General features: G+C 39.0%; 1 protein-coding gene across 1 annotated transcript in view; it reads left to right on the forward strand.

Annotated features, from left to right (window-relative positions):
- LOC309669917 (utrophin-like) overlaps positions 1-23,563 on the forward strand; it is a 245,502-nt gene that overhangs the window by 192,419 nt on the left and 29,520 nt on the right. Inside the window, exons 25-28 of the mRNA XM_082480714.1 lie at positions 7,895-7,980; positions 16,093-16,250; positions 18,597-18,763; positions 20,540-20,651. Of these exons, the coding sequence (XP_082336840.1) occupies positions 7,895-7,980; positions 16,093-16,250; positions 18,597-18,763; positions 20,540-20,651 (523 nt within the window). The remainder of the gene's footprint in view (positions 1-7,894; positions 7,981-16,092; positions 16,251-18,596; positions 18,764-20,539; positions 20,652-23,563) is intronic.

The following is a 23,563-nucleotide window of genomic DNA, read 5'->3' on the forward strand; positions in this document are numbered from 1 at the left end:
TTTTCTGAGTTACTTTCTTGAGGAAATATTCATGATAATAGAAAAATGATAAAGCCTTCAGAAGTTCTTTATTAAAAAGTCGTATCTTTTGATAATTTTGACTCAGTAGTGAAAGTGTAATTGCTTGAAATGACGTGTTTCTTATGCTGTCCTGCTCAGATACACTGAACTAACATTATGCTGCTTAGCAAAGAAACATTGAAAGAGTTTCAGGAAGTCTATATGTGAGCCGAGAACTGAATACGCTGCTTTAGCTGTGTACCTACTCTAAGTGTTCCAAATTGCCCGAGTTGTTTTCTGTTTGTACCGGATCCTGTTTCTGCCACAGGTGGGCACGGTTTTGTTATTTACTTCACACTTAGTTACTCGCATGCCGTAATCCCGGCTGAGCTCCCTGTCCTGAATCCTCTGCCGAGTGGTGATTGTTTTGATCTCAGCACGAAAGCCTCTCTGCTTCTGGAGGCTCAGCGGTGTCCTGGTCCCGGCTCAATTCCAGCGCGTGCAGGTCCTGTCTCGTGTCACTTCTGAGTGCTGGTGCTATGTGATCCACCTGCCCTGGTCCTGCCAGCAAAGCTGTATTTCCCTGGTGAATTGTGAGTTGTCCTCAAGAAAGTTTCAGGATGCTTACAGTAATTACTTGTGGGTTTATTTAAATGCATGTCTGCTGTTTCCAGAGAAAGCACTGAGACTTAGAGGACATGAAAAAGTCCACTCCAGCAGCCCCTTGGAGTTTTGGCCAGTCCTTTCTGGGCCCCCAGACACTTCTTTCTTCTGCTGAATGTCAAACTCTGACTTCTCTGCCCTGCACTATGTCAGCCTGCATGACCTACGATCAGTATGGTTTTATTTACTTGTGCTTTTGAGTTGTGAGTTTGTTGCTCATTTTTCTTAGCGGTGTTTACTGTTCTCATCTCCCTTCTATAGTAAAAACTGGGTAGAGACTTGGTTTCTGTCAGCTCCTCCATTCTCTATAATGTATCTCCTTATATTGCTTCAACAAAGGCATTTCAGAACTCTTCTGGAGCTGACTAAAGACACAGCAGTGCAATACATGGGGTGGTCGCTTCAGTGTGTCTAATTGAATTGTGCTTTGGGTCAGAGTTAGACGCAGAGTAACAAATCAGAATTTCTAAGCTGCATGAAGTTGGTTAGCAAATTTCTTTCCTTTCTCCCCAGCTGAAGATGGAAAGAGCAAAAGTATTTCTCGTGTAATGATAGAAATTCTTATACCTGGCTTTGCAAAAGACAGCTGTTACTTCTTGATGTATGCATTATCTTCACTATGTTCAATCAGTGCCAAATTCTAATAATTCATAGCTTTTTGCTTTTTTTCCCCCAGAGGATTACACACCAGTAGTCCTATACTTTGTGGATATTTTATTTTATTTTTATTTTAAATATTGTGGTAGGGGAAAGGGAATGAGGGAACAGAGTACGACCGTTTATCATTTATTTGCTGGCAACCTATTATGCTTTGGCATTCAAATATTGCTGTTTAATATTGTGACATGTCTGTCAGTTGGACTTCTCACCATTACTGCTGGAAAATTGGAGAGCTCGTCAAATAATGACTGGGAGTTCTTCCTGCAATTATTTTTGTTTTGCAGAGCTCTGTATTGTCGGTGAATAAACAGATCACTTGCAAATAGAGCAGTAGATCAAGTGGGTTGCTTGAGTTAAATGTTATTGGTTGTTTAGAATAAGAGACTTAATAATGTCAGATAATTTTTTGTAGTTACTGGTTGGTTTGTTTGTTTTTTTTTTCAGACTGATCACAAATCCATTACATTTTCTTCAATTTACCTTTGCTGCATAACTTCAGTTAGAAGTCAGTTGTTTAATCTGTTCATATTTAAAATGCACGTAGTCAGCAACAAACCTTTCTTTCAATAACATTTCCCCTTGATTATTATGTTGAAAGGTTTAGTGTAGATAATTCTTCAAGCTGATAAAAGACTTTAATCTTCAGTAAAACTTTGAAAAAGGGAGGATGAAAGTTTTCTGAGATAAAATTACCTTTTACAGTATGTTTCCTTGCTCCCCTTTCAACTTCACCCCAGGATAAAAAAAAAAAAGCTGAAAGAACAGGCACCAATTTTGAGCTGTTTTGGTTTTTTCTTTAATTGGCCTTTAGGAAAGAACTAATTTGTGTCTTGGCATTTCCATTGTTTATTGCACTGGTGTTATACATATACAATGTTTCAAATCGTTAAACTGCCTACAAAAAGCATCTGTTAGTTGCATGCTATTAACCTGAGATTTAATTACTGATTCACAGATTGATGGCAAACTGGGTAGTTCTTCAGACCTACCTACAGATGTCTTTGGCCCTTAAAGAGAACCAATTTATTTTTAGAAATAGTAGGCAAGTCTGTTGTGTTCTGGTATTTTCTGACACATCAGGAATGATTCATTCTTCAAGCTGAGTAGAGAAGAGAAACATTAAATTTACTCGGTGACTTTTACTTCTTCAAGGACTCAAAGGTTGTTCCAGGCAGCAACATCTGCCCTGTAAACATTTTGCAAAGTTAAAGTTCCTTGTTTTCGTTAGTGCAGAGATTTTTTTTTTTTTTAATGAAATGATAAATAAACACATTGCATTTTACAATGAGAGCCGTGAAGTGCTATGAAATCATTTGGCCAGCCCTGTGTTTAAATCATCCAAAAACAATAGCTGGTGGTTGTTATTCTGGGCTATATACTGTCAAATTTGCTAAAATCTCCAAAAATAATTTATATGAAATGGACTGACAGCTTCCGGTACTAAAGGAATAACTCAACACCCCTTGAATTGAGTTGGTTTGGGTATTTTGAAGTCTATCATACATAATATAGACTACATGTACTAATTGTGGGCGATGACTCATTATTTCAATCAAAATTAGCCAATGTCCAGAAAGAAACTTTTACAAGCACTATTTTCAAAGTCTTGCAACATTTATCTGACTTCTTTTATTTCAGCTTTTAAATGTTCTTGATTTTTGTGATGTTAGGATACTTTTGATAATGCATTCTTTAAAATTTGATTTCTTTGGTGCATTGGTCTAGGAAGGATATCAGTGGTATTACACGTATGCTAACCTTTTCCATATGATCAAAGCTGTCATTCACGATCACCTCTATGGCCCAGGCTTCCCCTGAAGAATTAAAACCTTGTTATTTATTGTTGCACTTACACACCTGGCAAATTCTAACACCAGGTTGAGTTAATATCCCAGGCCTTACCAGCATGTTACGTTCAGGAAAATCTGAACTTCTGAGGAATGAGAAGGATGAGAGAGAGACCTGTTCAGTCAGCCTTAACCTCATGCCCTGGTTTTGACAGTAGCTGATGGAAATTTTCTGCGTGCGCTCCAGTTGCGTTCCCTGTGTTGATGATCGCTGCCTTGATTCATAGAGGGCTCTGTGGGAGCAGCTTGGCAGGCTGTGATAGTAGTAAGAAGCACTCTAGGAAGGACTTGGCCCTCTGTGGAGCAGGAAAGTGAGCTCCTTTGACTCCGGTTGATCAAGGGGAGGCGTCTGTGGGGGGACCTTCAGAGATCTGCCAGGCTGCCTCCTGTTGCTGGGTTATGTAGGCAACCGATAGCTACCGTCCTTGGTAGTCCTTAATTGTAGTGTCAACACTGACCAGGCTTGAGAGCTCTTTGACAGAAGTCAGAACTGAAGGGGGCTCATCTTCTTTCATCTCCAGTTTTTGTTGCTAGTGCCTGACGTTTTCATGCTGTTGCCTGCCTCCTTTGGGGGACACAGGTTTCCTCTGGACTTGATACTGCTTATCTTGTTTTCTGTTGGTTTGCCAGTCATCCTTATTGTGTACTGCTGTTTGCAATCTCTTGTACTTGATCTTGTCCTCTGTCTGGCAACTTTTTGCTATCTGGCTAACTCCTGTGTGCAGCTGTGCCCATCACTCTTTGCCCCTTTGGCATTCACGTTGTTCATGTACTTAGGTAAAATGCTTACATATTATGTCTGGCTATGCCATCATGATGCTACAGAATACTTGCATACCATTGTTGGTACTAATAGTTATGTATTATTATGTTCAACAATCTGATTAGTACATTTATAATTCACAGGTGTCACAGGCCTCTGTTTTGACTATGGTGTAGACGGTGTTTGCCTGTCAAAAGAGTTTTGGGTCCTAACTGCATTAGGACGTTACTTAGAGAAAGGAATAAAGTTTGCATATGACGGAACGTTTTTGGAAAGTTCACTAAACTCATTTTCCTTCGCATACCTTCAGATAATTTTAACCCTGCTTTAATGTCTGTCATTGAATTTCCTAAGTGTTTGAGCAGAAAGATAGTTTTAGGATGTAGCATGCTGTTTTGCAACTGAGCTGTTCCTGTGGCCGAGTAGTGCTAAACTATACTATGTGATTCCCGAGTGCTCCACACAGCTTGTGCCTGAAGTAGGGAGGTTGGAATCAAAGTTTCATTTGTTTGGAGTGCAGTTGTTACGGGATTAGCAAGGAAACTCATGAGGTGTGGCTCACGGTCCTGTTATCTGTGTGTTACCTGTTCTTCCCTCCCTCTCCTGCATCCTCTAATTCCAGTATCTCCTGTAGTAAGACACAAGATAAAAGTATTCTCCCTCTCTGTTCTGATACTGCAGCCATTTGTAGCTCACCTTTTTTTTTTTCCTCAGTTGCTTATGTTATTGTACAGTAGTGACAGTCATCAGTTTTTATGAAAAGTAGCTCTTTGATACTCTCTGCAGCTGTGTCAGATCTCTGAAACAGCTGAATGGTTGCTCTTTGCTTGGATGGAGAGTCCAAGGTATGCAACAAAGTTGTATGTGCTCCAGTCCCAATCCAGCCTCTCTACTTGTGCAGCATGGTACCCTCCAATGCCCTTGATTAAATGATCTAATTAACTGACTCCCCACTAAGCTAGTCCTCTCTGTAGTGTATGCTTTCGAGGCACATTCCTACCATGCCTGGCAATGATGTGTCCCTTTTTTTTAATGCCTATTTTGGCAGGTTTAAAAGTTGCTTTACTTCTAGGTTCTGTGCCACCTCCTGATTGGCAGTGGATGAAGGTTCAACAAGGGGATCATCCCCAAGGCATATTGGCCACAGCTTGACTGGTGCACGTGTACAGACAACAGAATGGGCTACAAACCCAAGGATTTCTTTATTTCCGCCTTCCTCTTGCCTCTTTGTGCTCTCCCCTTCCCCAGTAAAGCAATAAAGCTCCAGTTCGCTTGGGGAAGGAGAATAATGTCAGCATCACATTAAAAGGGCAACAAATCCTTAGACTTTGTATTGCCTGGGGAAAGAGGGCTCAGATATATCCAGAGGGACAAATGGACTTTATTAAACAAGAACAGTGCTTCTGACAAGCAGCTATAACATTTTTGCCATTTTTTACTTGAAGATAGGTCAGAGGTCAATAATGTGCCATTTTTATACTGCCTTTCACTGTTTTATTGACTGAGAATGGGTGAGTTTGCTCTAAACCAGTTAATAGAGGTATAGTGGTTCATACTTCCCTTCATTAGGATCTGAGCAAAAAATATCTGAGCTGCTTAAAGCAGTCTTATCAATTGATTTTGTAATGACAAGCATACTTGTATTGCTGTAAAGTGTATCTGAATAGTGTGCTGGCACTTAATTTGAAATACTTGACACGTAAATTCTGCATGGATTCAAGCGTTAAAAAAGTTTCCTGAACCTTCCCACTATAAGACCTTGATTTTCAGTTGTTGGTACATACAGCACAATTAGGTGGTTGTGTTGCCATTCAGAGGGACCTTGACAGACTGGAGAAGGTGGACAACAGGAACCTCATGAAGTTCAGTGAAGGAAAATGCCAAATCCTCCCCCTGAGGAGGAATAACCCCATAACCATTACAGGCTGGGGGATGAATGGCTGGAAAGCAGCTTTGGAGGAAAGGCCCTGGGGGTCCTGGCGGACACCAAGTCAAACATGAGCCAGCAACACGCGCTTGTGGCAGAGTGGGCCAACAGTCTCCTGGGTAGTATTACGAAAAACATTCCTGGCAGGTCAAGGGAGGGGATCCTTTCCCCCCTACTCGGCATTGGTGAGATATACCTGGAGTGCTGGTTCCAGTTCTGGGCGCCCCGGGACAAGAGAGACATGGACAAATTGGAGCAAGTCCAGTAAAGTACCATGACAATGATTAAGGATGTGAAGTATTTGATGTATCGGGAGAGGCTGAGAAATCTGGGACTCTTCAACCTGGACAAGAGAAGTCTCAGGGGGATCTTATCAATGTGCATAAATATCCGAAGGGTGCAGCAGAGAAGATGGAGCCAGGCTTTTCTCAGTGGTGCTCAGTGACAGGCCGATAGGAAACACAGGAAATTCTGCTTAAACATATAAGAAAAAGATTTTTTTTTTTAACTCAGTCCTGAGGTAAATCAAAACCAAATGAATGTTCTGCTTTGTTTTTCCATTGAATACAAAGTTAAAACACAGACAACCCTACACAGGAAAGAATGGTGAAAGAACTTTTATCAAGGTTGCAAAATGAGCCAATTACACATTAAGGTATGCCAGAATGATGTAGTGTCTGTGATTGAAAGAGGTAATTTGAAGCTAAGCTTGAATGCATAAAATAGGTGGCACTTTTATAACATTCTAGAAAATTGGGTCCTGAATTTCAAAATGGGTAGTAAAAGTAATGGGTATTTTTGATTAATTTGGCAATAATTTCTCAGTCTCTCTGTTGAGCTTGTGGAATAGAGAAGATAATACTGTCTAGTCTCACTAGATTAGGTCTTGGTTGTGAAGACAAATGCATTAATATTTGTAAGGTGCTTAGCTAATTTACTGAGAGCCCAGGAGTAAATTAATAATTTTGTATTCAGCACAACATTTGTGAAGTAAATCAGATGGCAGACCATATGTTGAATGGCTAGGACAGAAAGAGATATCTAATAACCACTCAAAATAAAGGATATATCACTTCTGCGTGACAGAAGGGACCAAAGTAATGTTTGGGGTGATATTAGCTTTAGTATTGTCTTACTTGCTGATGAAGGACCCAGCTAACCTTAAATGCAGGGATTTGTGTATAATGTATGCAATTTCACTACTATTCTCATGATTTGTTTGCCATGTCTCATCTAAAGACAAATTGTGTGGTGTTTTTCGGTCTTTGAAAGAAGATATCATCAGATCTTTTAAGAATATGTTTCTGCATTGATCTTTTGAACTTTAACGTTGTCCTTTTCCATGTACCTTGGTTTTATTGCTTTTGGGTTTATCTTTTTGAACAGTATTTGTCTTCCAGGTTTAAAATCACTTGCTTTGGTACCCACTTATCTGTTCTTAAGTTGCTTAAGTTTGGATGTGTGGCTTTTTGGGTTTGGGCATTATGGTTTTTTTCATGTCGGACAAGATGAGTCTAAAGACACATTGCTTATAAAGAACAACAGCTCCACATCATTTAATTACTGCATGTGGTTGGATGTTTATGTCCTGGTACACATGTATATCAGAGCATTTTAAACATAAAAGACACAAATGAAATGGAAAAAAAAAAAGAATTAATTAACTACTGTGATATGAAAACTTGGTTTTATTTTGCAGACCTTGTGTTTCACACTGGGTAATAGGCTTTCCTGCTGTGTGCTCATGTATTTTTTCTGTGTATACCGCATTATTAAATCATGTTGAGAGCTTTACAGAGCTAAATATCTGCCCTTTTGGAGTAATACAAACTGTTTTGACATGTAAACCACTTAGAAGGCAAGTTGAGCTTTTGTAATGGAAGTATTCTTAATGTGATTTGTAGTGTTAATTTGTTTTGAGATTTGAAGTGTATTTGAAGTAGAACTCACCAATGCCTTTGCATTTTGAATAGACTTGAGTTGGAATGAAATAAAATTAAACTGTATTAAATTGTCTTATCTTTATAATTTCAGTGGCCGAACTGGAAAAATTCGAGTGCAGTCCCTGAAAATTGGCTTGATGTCTCTTTCTAAGGGCCTTCTGGAAGAGAAGTACAGATGTAAGGAAGAATGTATTTTATAAAATGCTTACAACATATAATTAAGTCGTGTACAATAACAATACCCATTGTAGCAAAATTTGTAGTAAGACATTTCTCATGCCTGTAGCAAGACAGTTTTCTTCTAAGTAAAATAGAATGGTTGTTTTTCATTATCATCAGTAACAATGGAGAAAGTAGGATTTATATGCTGACTGGAAAGTATTGAGGTCAATTATCCATTGCCATAATGCACAGTATTGCACTCCCCAAAACCAAAGGAGAATGTAGCTGCGTGGAAGCTAGAGAAGTATTCTATTTGATTGATTCTGTTCTCGTGTGTGTGTATGGTTTGTTAAGGGAAAAAAGCAAGCAAGTTGGTGTTGATTGGAACAGATTGATATGTCTGATAAAGCAAGGAAATACATCAAAATCCAGCAATTGTATTTTGTGGTCTACGAGAAAGTTGATCTGAACTCTGAAAATAGTTTTCCAGTATCTGTGCTTCCTGCCAGAATTGTACAATGAAATTTTAAATTATGTTGATTTAAGTAATCTCACAAGCTTGAGGAATACTAAATAATATAGAAATATTTCACAAAAACAATTGCGGGAGCCAAAGAGAATTGAGTAACTTTGTGGCAAAACCCCCTGAAAAATACAGAACAAGAGATTAAGCACTACATAAGAGCATCCTAGGTGATGGACAGTTACATATTACCCACATCATCTTAAAATTATTATTCTTTGCAGTAGTTCCTTAACGCATTTTGGAAACACGTGTAAAATGTACAGAGACTGAATTTGCCAGGTACCACTGGAGCTCTGCAACAATTTTTGCTCTCCTTAGAAGCATTTGTAGGTAATCATGGCTCTTAACATTGAGCAAAAGCACAGGTATGTTATGCTTAGGGGCATATTTTGGCATCTGAACTTAAGCCCACATTAAGACTTTGGGTTTTTTTTAGTTTTCTTATGTCATTTAACATATCTGTGAATTAGTCCATAACTAAAAGAGCTTGGCAGACGTACCTTTATTCAGTAATGACAATTCAGGAGGTAATTTGCCATTTGGTGTGAATAAAAAGCTTTCATAAATATGGGAGTTAGTTAGGCTATGGATAACAGAATGACAACCCTACCAAAAGATGGTTAAAAGAAAACCCCAAACCTGGGAATAAACTCACATTAAATTGCTGTCAGTAATTAATTGGCATACTTACAGTTACTGAATGCAGGAGGGAAGCAGAACAAGGAAATGACTAGGCTGGATCCGTTTTTATGTTGTTACTTTGTGTCTAGTACTAAAATAAAAATGGCAGCAGATTTGCATAACCCAAGCTAACAGGGTGAGCTTTTTCCTGAAGATTGCTGTGAAAAGTCGTGAAAAATCGGTGCAGAAAAAGTCTCAGGAGACTTTTGTACCAAGTGGTCATAACTTCAACCTGAAATACATCTGAAACTGAAATAGTTGCTCATCTTCTCAAAGCGGAGAATTAATAGTCAGAAAAGACCACCTTTTTGTTGTTGTTGTTGTTACTTCTGGCCTGGCTTTGGTATCTTTGTCAGCTGTTTTGTGCTTACAAACCATAAAATTGTCACAAAACAAAACTCTTGAGTCTGAAAGGAATCTTGCAGAAGGTGGCAGGAAATAACAGTGTCACGTACAGGTTGTTGGCTTGCAGTGGTTATGCAGTCAGCGTTTTGGGGTTGTCTGCCACTGGCTGTGTCACAGACTGATCTTTGGTGCAAACGCTCTTGCTTGTTTTGATGATTAGTAGGGTGTGACAAAAGTCTACTGTTGAGAGAAATTTCGTCATATCTATCTCACTGTCACTGATATCTCAATATGAGCAAACTGATATCACTGTCACTGATATCTCAATATGAGCAAACAGTGTGCTGCAGCAGCAAAGCAAGCCAACAGGATGCTGGGTTGCATCAACGAGGGCATCACCAGCAGAGGTAAAGTCATTATCCCACTCTACTCGGTGCTTGTCAGGTCATACCTGGAACATTGTGTTCAGTTTTGGTCCCTGCTATACAAAAAAGATGTGGACTGGCTGGAGGGGGTCCAGAGAAGGGCCACAAAGCTGATCAAAGGACTGGGAAGCCTGCCATATGAGGAAAGGCAGAGAGAATTAGATTTGTTCAGCCTTGAGAAAAGAAGGCTTAGGGGAGACCTTATCATCATGTTCCAGTACTTTAAGGGTGGCTACAAAGAAGATGGAGACTTCCTATTTACAAGGAGTCACGTGAAAAAGAGGAGGGGTAATATGTACAAGTTACTCCTGGAGAGAGTCTGATTGGACACATGAGGAAAAAAATTCACAATAAGAACAATCAGAGACTGGAATAATCCCAGGGAAGTGGTGGATTCCCCAACATTTGACGCTTTTAAGATTCAGCTGGACAGGGTGCTGGGCCATCTTGTCGAGACTGTGCTTTTGCCAAGAAATGTTGGACCAGGTGATTCTTGAGGTTCCTTCCAACCTGGTATTCTATGATTCTGTGATGTTGAGCTTTCAGATCCTCAGGTGAAAACCACAATAGAAATGCTAAGTAATTTCAAGAAAATAAATGTTGCGGCTTAATCCCAGCTGGCAGTTAGAACCACACAGCCACTCTCTCACTCCCCCCAGTTTGGATGGGGGAGAGAATCGGAAGAGTAAAAGTGAGGAAAAATGCGTGAGTTGAGATAAAGAAAGTTTAATAGGTAGATTTAAAGCCATGCACGCAAGCAAGCAAAGCAAAACAAGGAATTAATTCACTGCTTCCCATCGGCAGGCAAGTGTTGAGCCATCTCCAGGAGAGCAGGGCTCCATCACATGTAACGGTTACTTGGGAAGACAAATGCCATCACTCTGAATGTCCCCCTTTCCTTCTTCTTCCCCCACCTTTATATGCTGAGCATGGCATCACATGGTACGGAATAGCCCTTTGGTCAGTTGGGGTCCGGTATCCCAGCTGTGTCCCCTCCTAACTTCTTGTGTACCCCCAGCCTACTTGCCAGCAGGGCAATATAAGGAGCAGAAAAGACCTTGACTGCCTAGCAACAGCTGAAAACACCAGTGTGCTATCAAAAGTATTTCTCATCTCAAGTCCAAAACATAGCGCTATACCATCTGCTAATAAAAAAGTTGACTGTATCCCAACTGAAACAATGACAATAAATCACTTGGAAAGAAGAGCTGTACCCCCAAACCTGGGTGCTTAATTTGAATTATCTGCCTTCTGATTTTTCCCTTTCTCACACCAGCTCCTGAAATTTGCTTCTCCTTTTAGCTATACTTCTTTTAAGCTTTTCTGAGGCATCGTCAATCCCAGGCTTCTCCGAGTGTGGCAGTTGTGTATGGTTGCAGCTGGAGCCCTTAGCAGAGCACGTATCATGCTTTAAATGATGTGATTAAACAAAGTGAGAGGCATACTGTTCTCAGAGTAGTTGGTTGTACAATTGGCAAGTTTTTGGTTTTAAAAACTTTTGGATGAACCCTTCAATCATTTGTAAAATGCTTAACCAGACTGTCTGCTCAAGTGTTTTCTACCTCATCCTTCCCAGAGAGAAGCCCTTCAGGTATCATCTTGAAGAAATATAATTTCTGGGCTGCTGAGACATTGAGTTTATGAAATAATATGGTAAACTGACAGTTTACCAGTGCAATTGCCCTTCGTCTTTCTCTCTTACCTTTTCGGGGAAATCAAGCTTTTGTTCTTTTTTCTTTCTTTAATGTGAAGCCTTTTTCTATTTTTTTTATTTTTATTTTTATTTGGTTTTAACAGCCACCTTTAATGACATTCGTTTTCAGTAAAAATAGGAATTTTGTTAATTATCCGTTCATTTACAGTATAGGTACTATCTTTTCAGTTGACACATTTTTAAATGTGTTTTGCCAGAGAAATTTCTCTGACTTTTTTTTTTAAATTTAATTAAACTTCTCTTTAAGACGATAGACTTCAGGGTTGACACGAGAATGAATCCTTAATTAAAAAAGTCCCAATTACTTTAGAAGAAACATTGAAGCCTCAATTAAAGACTATCTATTCTTGAAAACATTAAAGACATGCCCAACTTCAAGCACACACCTGGATGCTCCTGTGAATAAAAATGGACCTGCAAATGTAATTGAGTTGCTGTGCCCCAGTTACATCTATGCTTGTAGAGCACATAGTCCAGGGCGTCTTTTTGTTGGTGAGGCCAATGACATGGTCTGGCTCTATCCATGTTATGCTCTCCTTACTCCCCAAAAGAGGGTAGGGGCAGATCTGGGTGTTCCCAGACCTGACCTTACTCTCACGTCGTTCCTGTATCTTCTGGGAGTGGGAATCAGTCAACCCTGATGCAATAGCGTGACGGATACACTGTTAGAGGCTTAATGATATCGATGACAGTGTTCCAGTGCCAGCACCCGGGTGCGCTGCTCAGTTCATGGGTGTAGAATTAGACTTAAAAAATGGAAAAGAAAAGAAAAAAAAAAAAAAGGGTGCACGGGGAAAAAGGTAGCAGTATCTTAGTTCCAAAATATTCAGAATACAATAAACAAAACATTGCTCCTTTCTGCCGCCAGTTGTTCATACATTGTTACAGGATTTCTGAATACTGTGAAAAAATGTTCTTGGAAGGTAAATTTCAATCATATCAGCAAATGTTGGTATCAGTAAAAATTTTAATTTGCATATGTGATTATTCACAGCAGGTTTTGCATCTGGTCGTGCAATCAGGCGAGAAATGATGTCTCAGAGTGTATGGATTTCCTGAGGGACAGCAGAAATTTTATGTTCCCTCTCTTCAGTTTTAGAGGTGGAGAAGAGTCATATAGCCCTGTGTAATAACTGGGAGTACATTTGTGTGCTTTTTGCTCTTACCTAGGCTCATTTTTAACACAGGAAGCCCAGACTGGCAGCAGAAAAAGGAAAAGATGCATGGGAGTTTTATTTGGTGTGTAGTCTTGTAGGTTTTGGGTTGTATCATTTAATTCATTTAATGCATAAAAACTGTAGGATTTGAGGTGAAGAAGAAGGGCTACTTGAAAAATCTCAGTGGTGAAGCAGCTCAAATTTCAAGTGATGTACAACGTCCTTGGAATGTGATTATTTTTTTTTTAATGATATGTTTATCTTGTTAATTTTCAAACCATTTGAAACTAACACTGATGCTTCCAAAAAAAAAAGGGGGGAAGAAAAAAGAATGTGCATCCTGTTTGTGACAATGCACATGAATAGATGATGGTACATTTTCCATTTTGCATATTTTAAATTATATTTTGGTGTAACTATGAAGTCTTTATCACTAGATTCCTTGGAGCTGCTTGGATGATTCAGGTTTGACAGTACTAGGTTTGTGATTTAATGTCTTGGTGTATCGTGGACATCTTACTACTATCTTATTACCATTTTGGTAAGAATTTAATACATTTTTCAACATTTTCAAGTATCCCCTTCTATACCAGCCATTAAGTACGTTTTTCAGGTTGTCCAGCTAAGTTGCTGTTTGAGTCCCACTGGCTGTCATCCTCAAAATACTGGTGCGAGATTGAATTGAATTTAAGATTACCTGATTTTCTTTTTTCTTGTTTCTGTTTTGTTTGTTTGTTTTTTTTTCCCCCCGTGGCTCAGATCTGAATAATTTTTCTTTTGCTTCCCCAGTCATTCTTCTTGTGCTTTTGGTAGAGTCCCTTGTACAGTTTAGCCTTTATAACAATGCATTTTATCTACAAACTCATGTAACATGTATGTACATGTTAACAAACTCCATTTGTAAGAGTTTGTGGCTTCTGACATTGCTGGTGGGTGACACGCAGGATACCTTTTCCACGGGCAAGTATGGTGTCTGGCTGCAGCCCTGTCAGACTTTAAATAAGCCCTCCGCCCATGTGTCTGCCACTTGAGGGCTGCTCTCACCATGCCCCCTTTGCCAGGGAATAGCTCGTGTGTTACTTTAAACAGGTTGGTCAGATAGCAAGAACATTTTGGCTTTCCATGCCTTCAGTTGAGGAGCTTCTCCTCCCATGTGTCACACTGAAGGCATTGAGGGTTTTGGGGAAAGGGGATACCATCCATGAACTCCCTTGCGCTTAGATGCTCAAGGGTTATGGCACAGCTGCCAGTGTTAAGTTTCATTTGTTTTTTAAGTAGAGTGTTTTGGATGAGTTTGAGCTCTTCAAAGGTATTTGCTGATTTGCTACTCAGATCAACCCCAGCTAGCTGATCACTCTCCATATTCCCTCTCCCGCCGCATCGGTTTTCCTCTATTTACTAACTCCCCAAACAACTGAAGGTTTAGGACTTGAGAAATTACTTCATCTTCCTCCCAGTTACAGCAGTTAATGAACTGTTCTTCTTTCAGTGCCTGTTTCCACTTTAGACTGATGCAAACAGAAAGAATACAAGAGGTTTGGGGTTTTTTATCCTATCAGGTTTTTTAAACTGACTCTTAGAAACTGGAAAACTGTTCCAACCACAGCTGAAGAAGCTAGCCAGGGTCTGGGATTGCCAAGATGAGCCTGCAGTCAGGCAGTACTGGTTCTGTCACCGCTGTTGTCTGTGGGCTTTTTTTCTCACTACTAACCTCTGAAACTGCTGTAGCATTCGTTTGACTAGGCGAGAAAGGGGTGAGAAAAATACCACACCCTCTAAAAATTAATTCAGTCATCTGGATCTTTTTTTGTGGAAATCGTTTCTTCTGCCTCAACCCCCTTTGCCAAGAAAAAAGTATGACCAGACTTTCAGAATCACACTGACAAAGCTTGACAGTTGCTCCAAATGAAGGGCAAAACAATTTACAGAGCGAAATAAAAGAGTTTCTCTTGAGTGTTTTTGAACAAAGCTTGTCTGTTTCTCAATCAGAAGTGCAGTCAGACTAAATTTTCAAATTTCATTTATTTCTAGTCTAGTAATGGTTGTTCTGGTGGGAAACATGAAAAGTAGAGGAATAGTATAAACAGATTTTTTTTCCCTTTTTTTTTTAAGATTACTTGGAGCTTTAATCCAAGTCAGCCACTGAGCACAAAAGGAGAACGTAAAAGCCAACTGGAATGAACACAAAGAATTCATTTCCACGTCTTCTGTAATTTAGACCAATCACAGAATTTAGAAATATTTGAGATGAACTCAGTGTTTAAGATATTTTCAGGAGAGATTCATCTTGAGACTGAATATTAATGTACGCAGCTACAAAGTTCACAAATGAAGGATTATTGGCAGAAGCACGTTAAAAATTTTAGCTGAAAGTTTTAACAGTTCAAAATGTTCAGTCAAATAAAAGTGTTAAGACAGCACTTAAGAAATATTATCTGTCCTGTAGACAGGCCTATTTATTTATTGTGGCTCTTAAGTGGGTACAAGCAGTATCTTTCTTCCCAGCAAGCGTCTGTATCTGGAACAATTTTCTTGATCCCTTTCAGCCTCAATTTTTCCTGCTGTTACAGTCATCCCCAAACAGCCGCTTATACTGTGGGGCTTGACACCTACCTTAGGAAAAAGGAATCAGTCAAGGGAAAGTATGTGGAAGCAGACGTGGTTATCCGGGAAGCAAATGTGATTAATGTTAAGCTTGAGTTGTCTTGCTGGCTGCTGCTCTTGCTTTAAACTATGTCACGTGGGTGGCTGTGACTCCCGCGATTTTCTAGTCTCAGTTCGGAGCAAATGTGCTTTTGTCCCCAACCAACCAAAGGATGGCGTAGACTTTAGCCTAAAATATGGCTTGCTGAAAAATTATTTCCTTCTTCCCTCGTGATAACATTGAAAACGTAGTAAATATTAGGAGGGCAATGTGGTAACGATGGATTAGAACAAAAAGGTGTTCTAATTTTGTGATGTCTCTTTTTTTGTCACACAGCTGCTCCTAGGTAAAACAGGAGTTGCAATGTACAGTTTTATCGAGAGATGCCATAAGACGCAGTATAGTTTCATTCACTTGGCCTTACTTTTCTCATTTGTATGGATACGGATCAAGAAAATGTAGTTAAAGTAACCAAGATGCGGGTAAATTATTGTAAATGGGAGAGTGGCCGTCTGTAACCCCGTCTGGTTTGCAAAAATTATAAAGCTCGAGCTGCAGCGTCACTGAATAAAAGGGAAACGGGACATTTCGTACGTGGGAACGAAATGAGCCGGTGCCTCTTGTCGCTGTTGCAGACCTCTTCAAGGAGGTGGCGGGCCCCACAGAAATGTGCGACCAGAGGCAGCTGGGCCTGCTGCTTCACGACGCTATCCAGATCCCACGGCAGCTTGGGGAAGTGGCGGCCTTCGGCGGCAGCAACATTGAACCCAGCGTGCGCAGCTGCTTCCAACAGGTAAGATAACGAAGACCTTCATGTGAAAAAAAACCCTTCTGGCTGAAGTCTTAAGATTCGCTTTTGCATGGTGTGGAAAGAAGAGAGGAATTTAAAAGCATCCATTGAGTTTTTGAACAGAAATGAATGTGCTCCTGCAACTCAATGTGGGAAGTTACTGTGAAAATGCAGCTGTAAAAGATGGTTTATGGTTTAGGAGAGGATCAAAAAAATTGCGTTTTAGCAAAAAGAATATATAAATCTTTGGTTTTGACAATATTGGCTGCTCTGAAAGCTATTAAAAAATTTTGTAGCATCCAATTATCCTGCTTTGCATCATTCAGAGCAACCTGATACTGTGAGAACAATGTGCTACTCCCTGCTGGAACAAGACATGATCTCAACAGAAGAAGAGAATGATGTTGGTAGTAACTTTTGACCTTGTGCATCAGGAAATTATTTAGCATTCTTTTATTGACAAAAGAGCTTGCAGTTGCACAAAACTTCAAGCATAGTCGTTTATATATCGTGAGCCTTTAAGCAGCAGATCAGAACATGGAATAAAGCTGTCTTACAGCCTGCTGTTCAGCTCCACGCTACATGCCGGGGGTTAATGAGGCTGCAAGGAGTGTCTGTCTGTTTAAAGAAGATGAGAATTAAAAAGAGGATGTCGTAATTGAACACAGCCTAACTCAGACTTTGTCAAGGGTGCCTAAGGCTCTGGCTGTTTGCTAGTGATATCTATACTGCTTGAGTGTATTATTTCTGTGAAAGTGGCTGCTTTAAGCATTGTCAGAAATTATATATGGATTAAAAATTCACTATGACATATATAAAACTGCTGACTTTAATATTTCTGATTTTATTGAATCAAACATTAAATGTTATAGTGAATTTCTAGAGCATTTTTCTTTTGCCATTCTTTCATGGACATTTCTACATTTTCATCCAGTGCTCTGACAAATTCAGTTGTGATAACTTTTTCCAGAACTATTAGATTCATTTCTGGAGCCTGAGATGATTGGAATCGGAAGAGTTTTTGTCCAGATCGTGAATAATTTGGGAGATAGTTATGGAAGTTGATTTGACCACTTAACCACGTAAAACTTCCCCTGAGGTTTTAACATTGTTGCTTCATACAGTAAGGGATGGTGCTTGACATATCTATCACTGTCCTCGAGTGGTTTAAGTCCTACTGAAATAGATTATTCATTTGTTAGTGGCAGATTTTTTTCTGTCACAGAGGAATGATCTTTATGTCCCTCAAGGTCTGCCCCATCTCCCGGGGAGGGTACTAGCAAGGTAGCGTTTAATTATGTGATGTGGTGTTATGATTATACCGATGATGAGGTTGCATCCCTTCTCCCACATAAATAGCTCAAGTTCAGTCCCTGGTCACTAAGAGAGCATAGAGAAAGTGCAGTTGCACGACAGTTATCCCAGCCAAGTGAAAACAAGTATTTTGCTGGTGGGGAAAGCGCATTATTCTTTTTTTTTCATGCTGCTCCCTCTGACTGGCAAAAATCAACTTGGACCACGAATAGGTTAAGAACCCTAGCGTTGCTTCTCGGCATGTGTTACCATTTAAGAATAACTTTCATTTTAAGTTGTGTTCTATTACTTCCGGTGAGCTCGGAAAGATGACCTTTGTTCTTATTGCTGACAAAGTTGGTGAATATAATACCTTTACCACTAGGCTCCTCTGGTGCTTACAACTTGAGAATGTGGAAGTCTGTCTGTCTGCTTCTTAAAACACTCATACCAATACTTTAGCTCTGCTTTATTCCGGCAGTGATTGCCTACAAGTGGCAGATTTCTTTCTCTCTCATTATTTATTTATTTATGTGTCTATTTGAGTGTTTGTTTAATGTGCTAACTTGAAAGAATACCACGGGCTCGGTATGTAATAAAAAGAATTGCATGAGTCTCGTGGCAATTGGTAGACACGTGCAAGCACTACTGACTTTCAGCAGTCTGGCATCGATCTTAATTCAAAAGGCAACCATGTCTTCAGCATGTCTGAACTGCAGAACGTTCTTCCCTTTCAGGCTCCCTTATTTTTTTCTCAAGTCCATTCAGTTCAAAGATGGCTTTACCGTGGACTCCATTACTCCTTTACTATGTACTCCATCTTTGTTACCATCTGTCGACTCTATCACAGCTGTTTGCTCCTCTGTATTCTTACTAACTTGTTTTCTTTATTTGCATTTTAATCAAGGTTGTTTCTTGTATCCTGTAACTAGTTTTACATTAACCTGGCATGGAAAGGATTGACATAGGTTGTGTTTTGTTTCATTTATAATTGGGTTTTTGTGTTTTGTTTTTATTTTTAATTTGGATGTGGTTGTCTTTTTTTTCTCTCCACAGAACCACAATAAGCCAGAAATAACTGTAGAGCAATTTATAGATTGGATGCGCTTAGAGCCACAGTCTATGGTATGGCTACCAGTTCTACACCGTGTGGCAGCTGCAGAAACGGCAAAACATCAGGCCAAGTGCAACATCTGTAAAGAGTGTCCAATTGTTGGCTTTAGGTAAGGGGAGGGGAGTTGGGTGCAAGGTTTCTCTGAAAATATCCATACTTTTACGTCATCCAACAAGTGCAGTTCTTCCTGTTTGTTTTTCCACCACTGTCCTGCTTTAAGATGGGATCTGCTGCCCATGGTGAGGCCACCATGGCATTATGGATAATAATGTGAATCCTGAGGTCAGACTCATCTCACCTAGTTTTAGTCATGCTGGCTTTAGTCAGTCTTACAAGATTGAGCTAGCAAACCTCTTTTACGATAAATATAGATATGTGAGTACTTCCAAAAGTAACTAATCTGATCAAACTTCGTTGCCTGTCTTAAGAGGAGATGAAATTCCTCTAAATGTTCCTATTTTTCTTAATTAATGCCCGAGGGAGTGCAGCGTGACAGAGCTCCAGCTCAGATATCTTTTAGATGCCTAAGTTGGGGCTAATGAATCTTGTCTGTACTGAAATATTTTGTGTGAAGGAGGGTGTAGAGATAGAAAAGAAAGGAAGAATGGCTCATTCTAAATAATTTCTACAATGAAGTTAGAGATCTGCAACAACAAAAGCATCTAGCATCTTAGCAGAAGGTAGATGTGGCCATTTAATACACAGACTCTGCGTAAAGATTATAAACAGTTGCATCAGCATCCTTAAAAGCGAACCTTTACATTTATAGACACGTATTGTCTTGCAAAACAAAACATAAAACTCAGCAGGGGAAAAATGTGGATTGGTTCTGAAAACTGCTCTCAGGAAGCAATTTAATTTAAACTTTAACTATTCAGTAGCTATTCAATTTGGTTCAGTTAGCTCATTTTAGTTTCATACAAATGATATAACCTCATCCAGTCAGAACAACCATACTATAAACAACAGTGGGCAGAAGCTGGAGCTGAATTGTTGCTTTAGTCAGCTTTAGTAAAAAAAAAAAAAAACCAAACCCCAAAAAACTTGTGCTCCTGGTGGTGGCTACATTTAATACAAGGTATAATGTATAAGTTTGTTACCTTGTTTATACATATACATGCTCTTAAAAAAAAGGTAAATAAAGTAAAAAAAGTAAATAAATCAATATTTTTTTAAAACTTAATTTTATATAATTTTTACAATTAATGATTTTTCAAGAGCGTTATTTTCTGAAACGTGTTTAGAATTTCTGAGCATCAAAATGATGTAAAAACATTTAAACTAACTGGTAAATGTAAAAGCATATAAAAGTAAACCAGTCTGGTTTATAAATGTTTTCTGATACTCTCCGAATACTGAAGAGAGGAAAAGAAAAACTAAAGCAATATGGTTTTAAATCAGTGTGAAGTTTAAAATTGTAAATTCTTCACACTCCACCCATGAAGCTGATGCCTGTAAGATCGTTCTGCTTCAAAGCAACTTGGGCAACAGCTGATTGATGTTGGCTCTCTGTATGGCTATAGGAGGCAGGAATTTGTTTTAGGTATTCAATGAGGTGACCTACGTAGCGTAGGAAGGTCGTGTGAAGCGGACTGAGAGGGCTGCAGCTTTCCTGTGTCCCGTGCAGCTGCTGCAGTGGCCCCGCTGCCCCCGGGTCTGCAGCCGTCACGAGTGTCGGCCGTGCCATGTCCCGGTCGCGCACATCCCCACACTTCGAGGTGCTTTCTAAGCTAATCCCAACAAACTCACTACGTCCTTGTGTTGCTGCTGCTGAAAAGCACACGACACCGTTTCCAAGAATAAACTGCTTCGTGAGGCTTAATAGCAAGTAAATACTAGAACTAAACTTAGGAAGCTCTAATTACTTCGCTTACTGTCCCCATAGGTACCGGAGCTTAAAACATTTCAACTACGACGTCTGTCAGAGCTGTTTCTTTTCTGGCCGTACAGCAAAGGGGCATAAATTGCATTACCCAATGGTGGAGTATTGTATACCTGTGAGTACCAATATACTGACCGTTCCTAAAGGATTGTTTTTGCATTATTTGAGGTCTAAATTTTTTCATAGTCTTTTGTCACCTAAATATTCTGCCAGGATTTCTTTTTTATATGTTTAGTAGGGCTTGTCTTCCTGCCTTTCTCTTTGGAAGTTACCAGGGATTTGCTAGTGCTGCTGATTTTATGTGGGCAGTATTCAGATTCTGTAGAAATGGGTAGAAGTATTCACCTCTGAGAGAACTTGGACTTCACTTTTGTTTTCTAAAAATAAAGCCGGAATATTAAATATAATTGCAGTGTTTTTGTACTTACAGCACACTATAAAGGTGAGAACGTGTCAGAGGAAAAGGACTCACTTTACTATTGCTATATTATAGTAAAGAGTACATAATATTCTAGTAATGCATTTTAATATTTTGAGAGGTGCATGATCTTTGCTTTCAGGTCCAACACTTTGCTTGCTTCATGAAAACGTGGTTGGAAATATGTCGCGTTTTATTCCCCTGAGTAATTACTGTTTACTGGGATATTTAAATATTGGTGTGTAGCTGGAAAAAGAATAAACAGAATCAAGAGGTCCTAACCAAAAATTGTATGAGAGGTTTGCCTGCAATAGCTAGTAAAATTAGTTTTACAACACAATATTTTCTTAATGAAATTTCAAACACTATGTTTCTAAGGAAGTTTCTAGGAGACTTTAAGAAGAGTGGGTTACTTCCTTCATACAAATTCCACTTTCACTTTTTTTATCTGGTCGTTGCTTACATTCTTAAGAATTTTAACTCATTCACAAGTAAATAATTAGGATAACCGGTATGTAATTTAAACAACAGTGGTGAAATATCTGTATGCACAGAAAAACAAATTCAGACCAGAATGTAAATGGAGTTGATGAAATAGAGCTGATTTCCCCTAGAGTTACAAGGTTCTGCGGGTTCTTTTATTAGCAAAAAAAAAATGTGGATTTATTGGATTGTCTTCTGCTATAGTAGTTGGGCTTATTACCTGCGTTTTCCCACTCTTTTTCATCCAATGTGTCTCCCGTAACAGAGCACAGATTCTATTAAGTAGTGTTTTCAGTTCATTATGATCAGGAGTAACCATGAGTCATGTTATTTTCATTAATTCTTTACCCTAATGTTAGGATTTGATTGATAAATTTTCATGCTAGTGTACGTTCTGCAGAAATTGTTTTGGAGTAGATTTGTTGGTTTTCAGCCAGTTCTAATATTCATTAGATTATGTCAGGGGTTTTCATTTTCTGTCTCCTCTTTTCCCTTCTCACCTTCTTAAAACAGTTATTGGCTGTTTAAGGGCTATGTTTTGAAATTACAGCAGATATTTAGAGGGGGGGAAATGTTGCATGTGCTAAATAACGTATTTTTACGTAACAGTGATGAGTGTGTTGAATATGAGTATGGTCTATAATGTTTCTCTGCAATACAGATTCTTTATCTGATTTAGATACAGATTTTATGTTTCTTGACATACAGTGTAATATTTTCCTATTGCAACTGAAGATGTACAAAAAGATGTTCCATCTGTATTTCTGGCTGGGCATAGAAATGTCCTTGGCGTAATTCAGAGTATTGCCTGGCCTGTAACTTTATTTATACAACGGGAATTTTTTTGATCATCACTAAGTCTCTATTTTTATTTGTGTGGCTTTCTGTGGTTTTGATTTGTTCTTTTTGAAATAATTTGATGGCACGGTGGGTGGGTGTCGTCCACATTAAGTGACTGGAAGCCCAAGTTAACAATTTCATCGACCCTTAACCCGAGGATATCTGTCTACAACAGACTATATAAATGATGCTCATTTTGCCTAAAATCCATGAATTCTATTCTTTCACAAATGCTTGCCTGATTTGTAGATCAGTCACAAGTATTAAGAAAAAGAAAACTAAAATCAACCAGTCTTTATTAATTACAATTCTTTAATAGTTGCAGCTGGGGAGTCTATACAAAACAGAGGTCTGGTCAGGATTTAGGCCAGACTCTGCAGGTCAGGGATCTGGACATGATTAGATGTCAGATTTCAAGGTACAGTGAAGCCTATGCTAACATTTTATATTCTTATTTGCATAAGAATATAAAAGTAATAAGAAGCGTTAGTACGTTAGCAGCTGTGAGATTAATTTATAAAAGTACCCAATAAGAAAAAGTTCTATGTTTTCCCGAATCCTAATATTTATTCTTGGAACCTGTAATGTTTAAAATCAGCTTGGGTTGAAGTTTAGTTCCTTTTTAAAATATTTTTTTCACACATCTGGGTCATTTTCTGGGTTTGTTTTATACTGTTTTCGTGTTGTGACGTAGGCCCAGTTTTGCCCATACCCACATGACTGTTCTAACCCTCAGGATCTGGAGATCTACGGTGTTTTCTTCCTTTATTAGAAATCATTAAAAACATGGTGATACTGATTGTTTACTTACCTCCTTAGCCAGCGTAACCCAAACAATCTGAACATGTTTGAGATTTATTTTTCTTAGATTCTTTTTTTTTTTTCCCCCCTCATAAAGTTCTCTCAAACCTCACCTTTAGTTTATGTCACGGTCATGGAACAGAAATGTTGTTTGTTAATGCCTATAATATATAGAAAATATAGAAAAAAAAAAAAGTATGAGGTATGTCAAAATAGATAATGCTTCTAGTCCACAGAATAAGATGCCCTTTCAGTTGCATTAGTCAAATACAGATTACATCTAATATGGGGTATGGTACTGTCCCCAGAACAGGATGGTACATTTCTGATGACTTCTGGGTTTTGTCGGAAGCAGCAGAGTTGATATCCGAGAGAAATTTTCAGTTGTTACACGTGTTCACATTATGTAACCGTGAGCCATTTCATCTGCAAGGAAAGACTGTCATACAGAAAAATATATTCTGGAAATGGCTGGAATCCCCACT

Source organism: Vanellus vanellus, assembly GCF_965231255.1.
Source record: "Vanellus vanellus genome assembly, chromosome: 3".
Taxonomy (NCBI): domain Eukaryota; kingdom Metazoa; phylum Chordata; class Aves; order Charadriiformes; family Charadriidae; genus Vanellus; species Vanellus vanellus.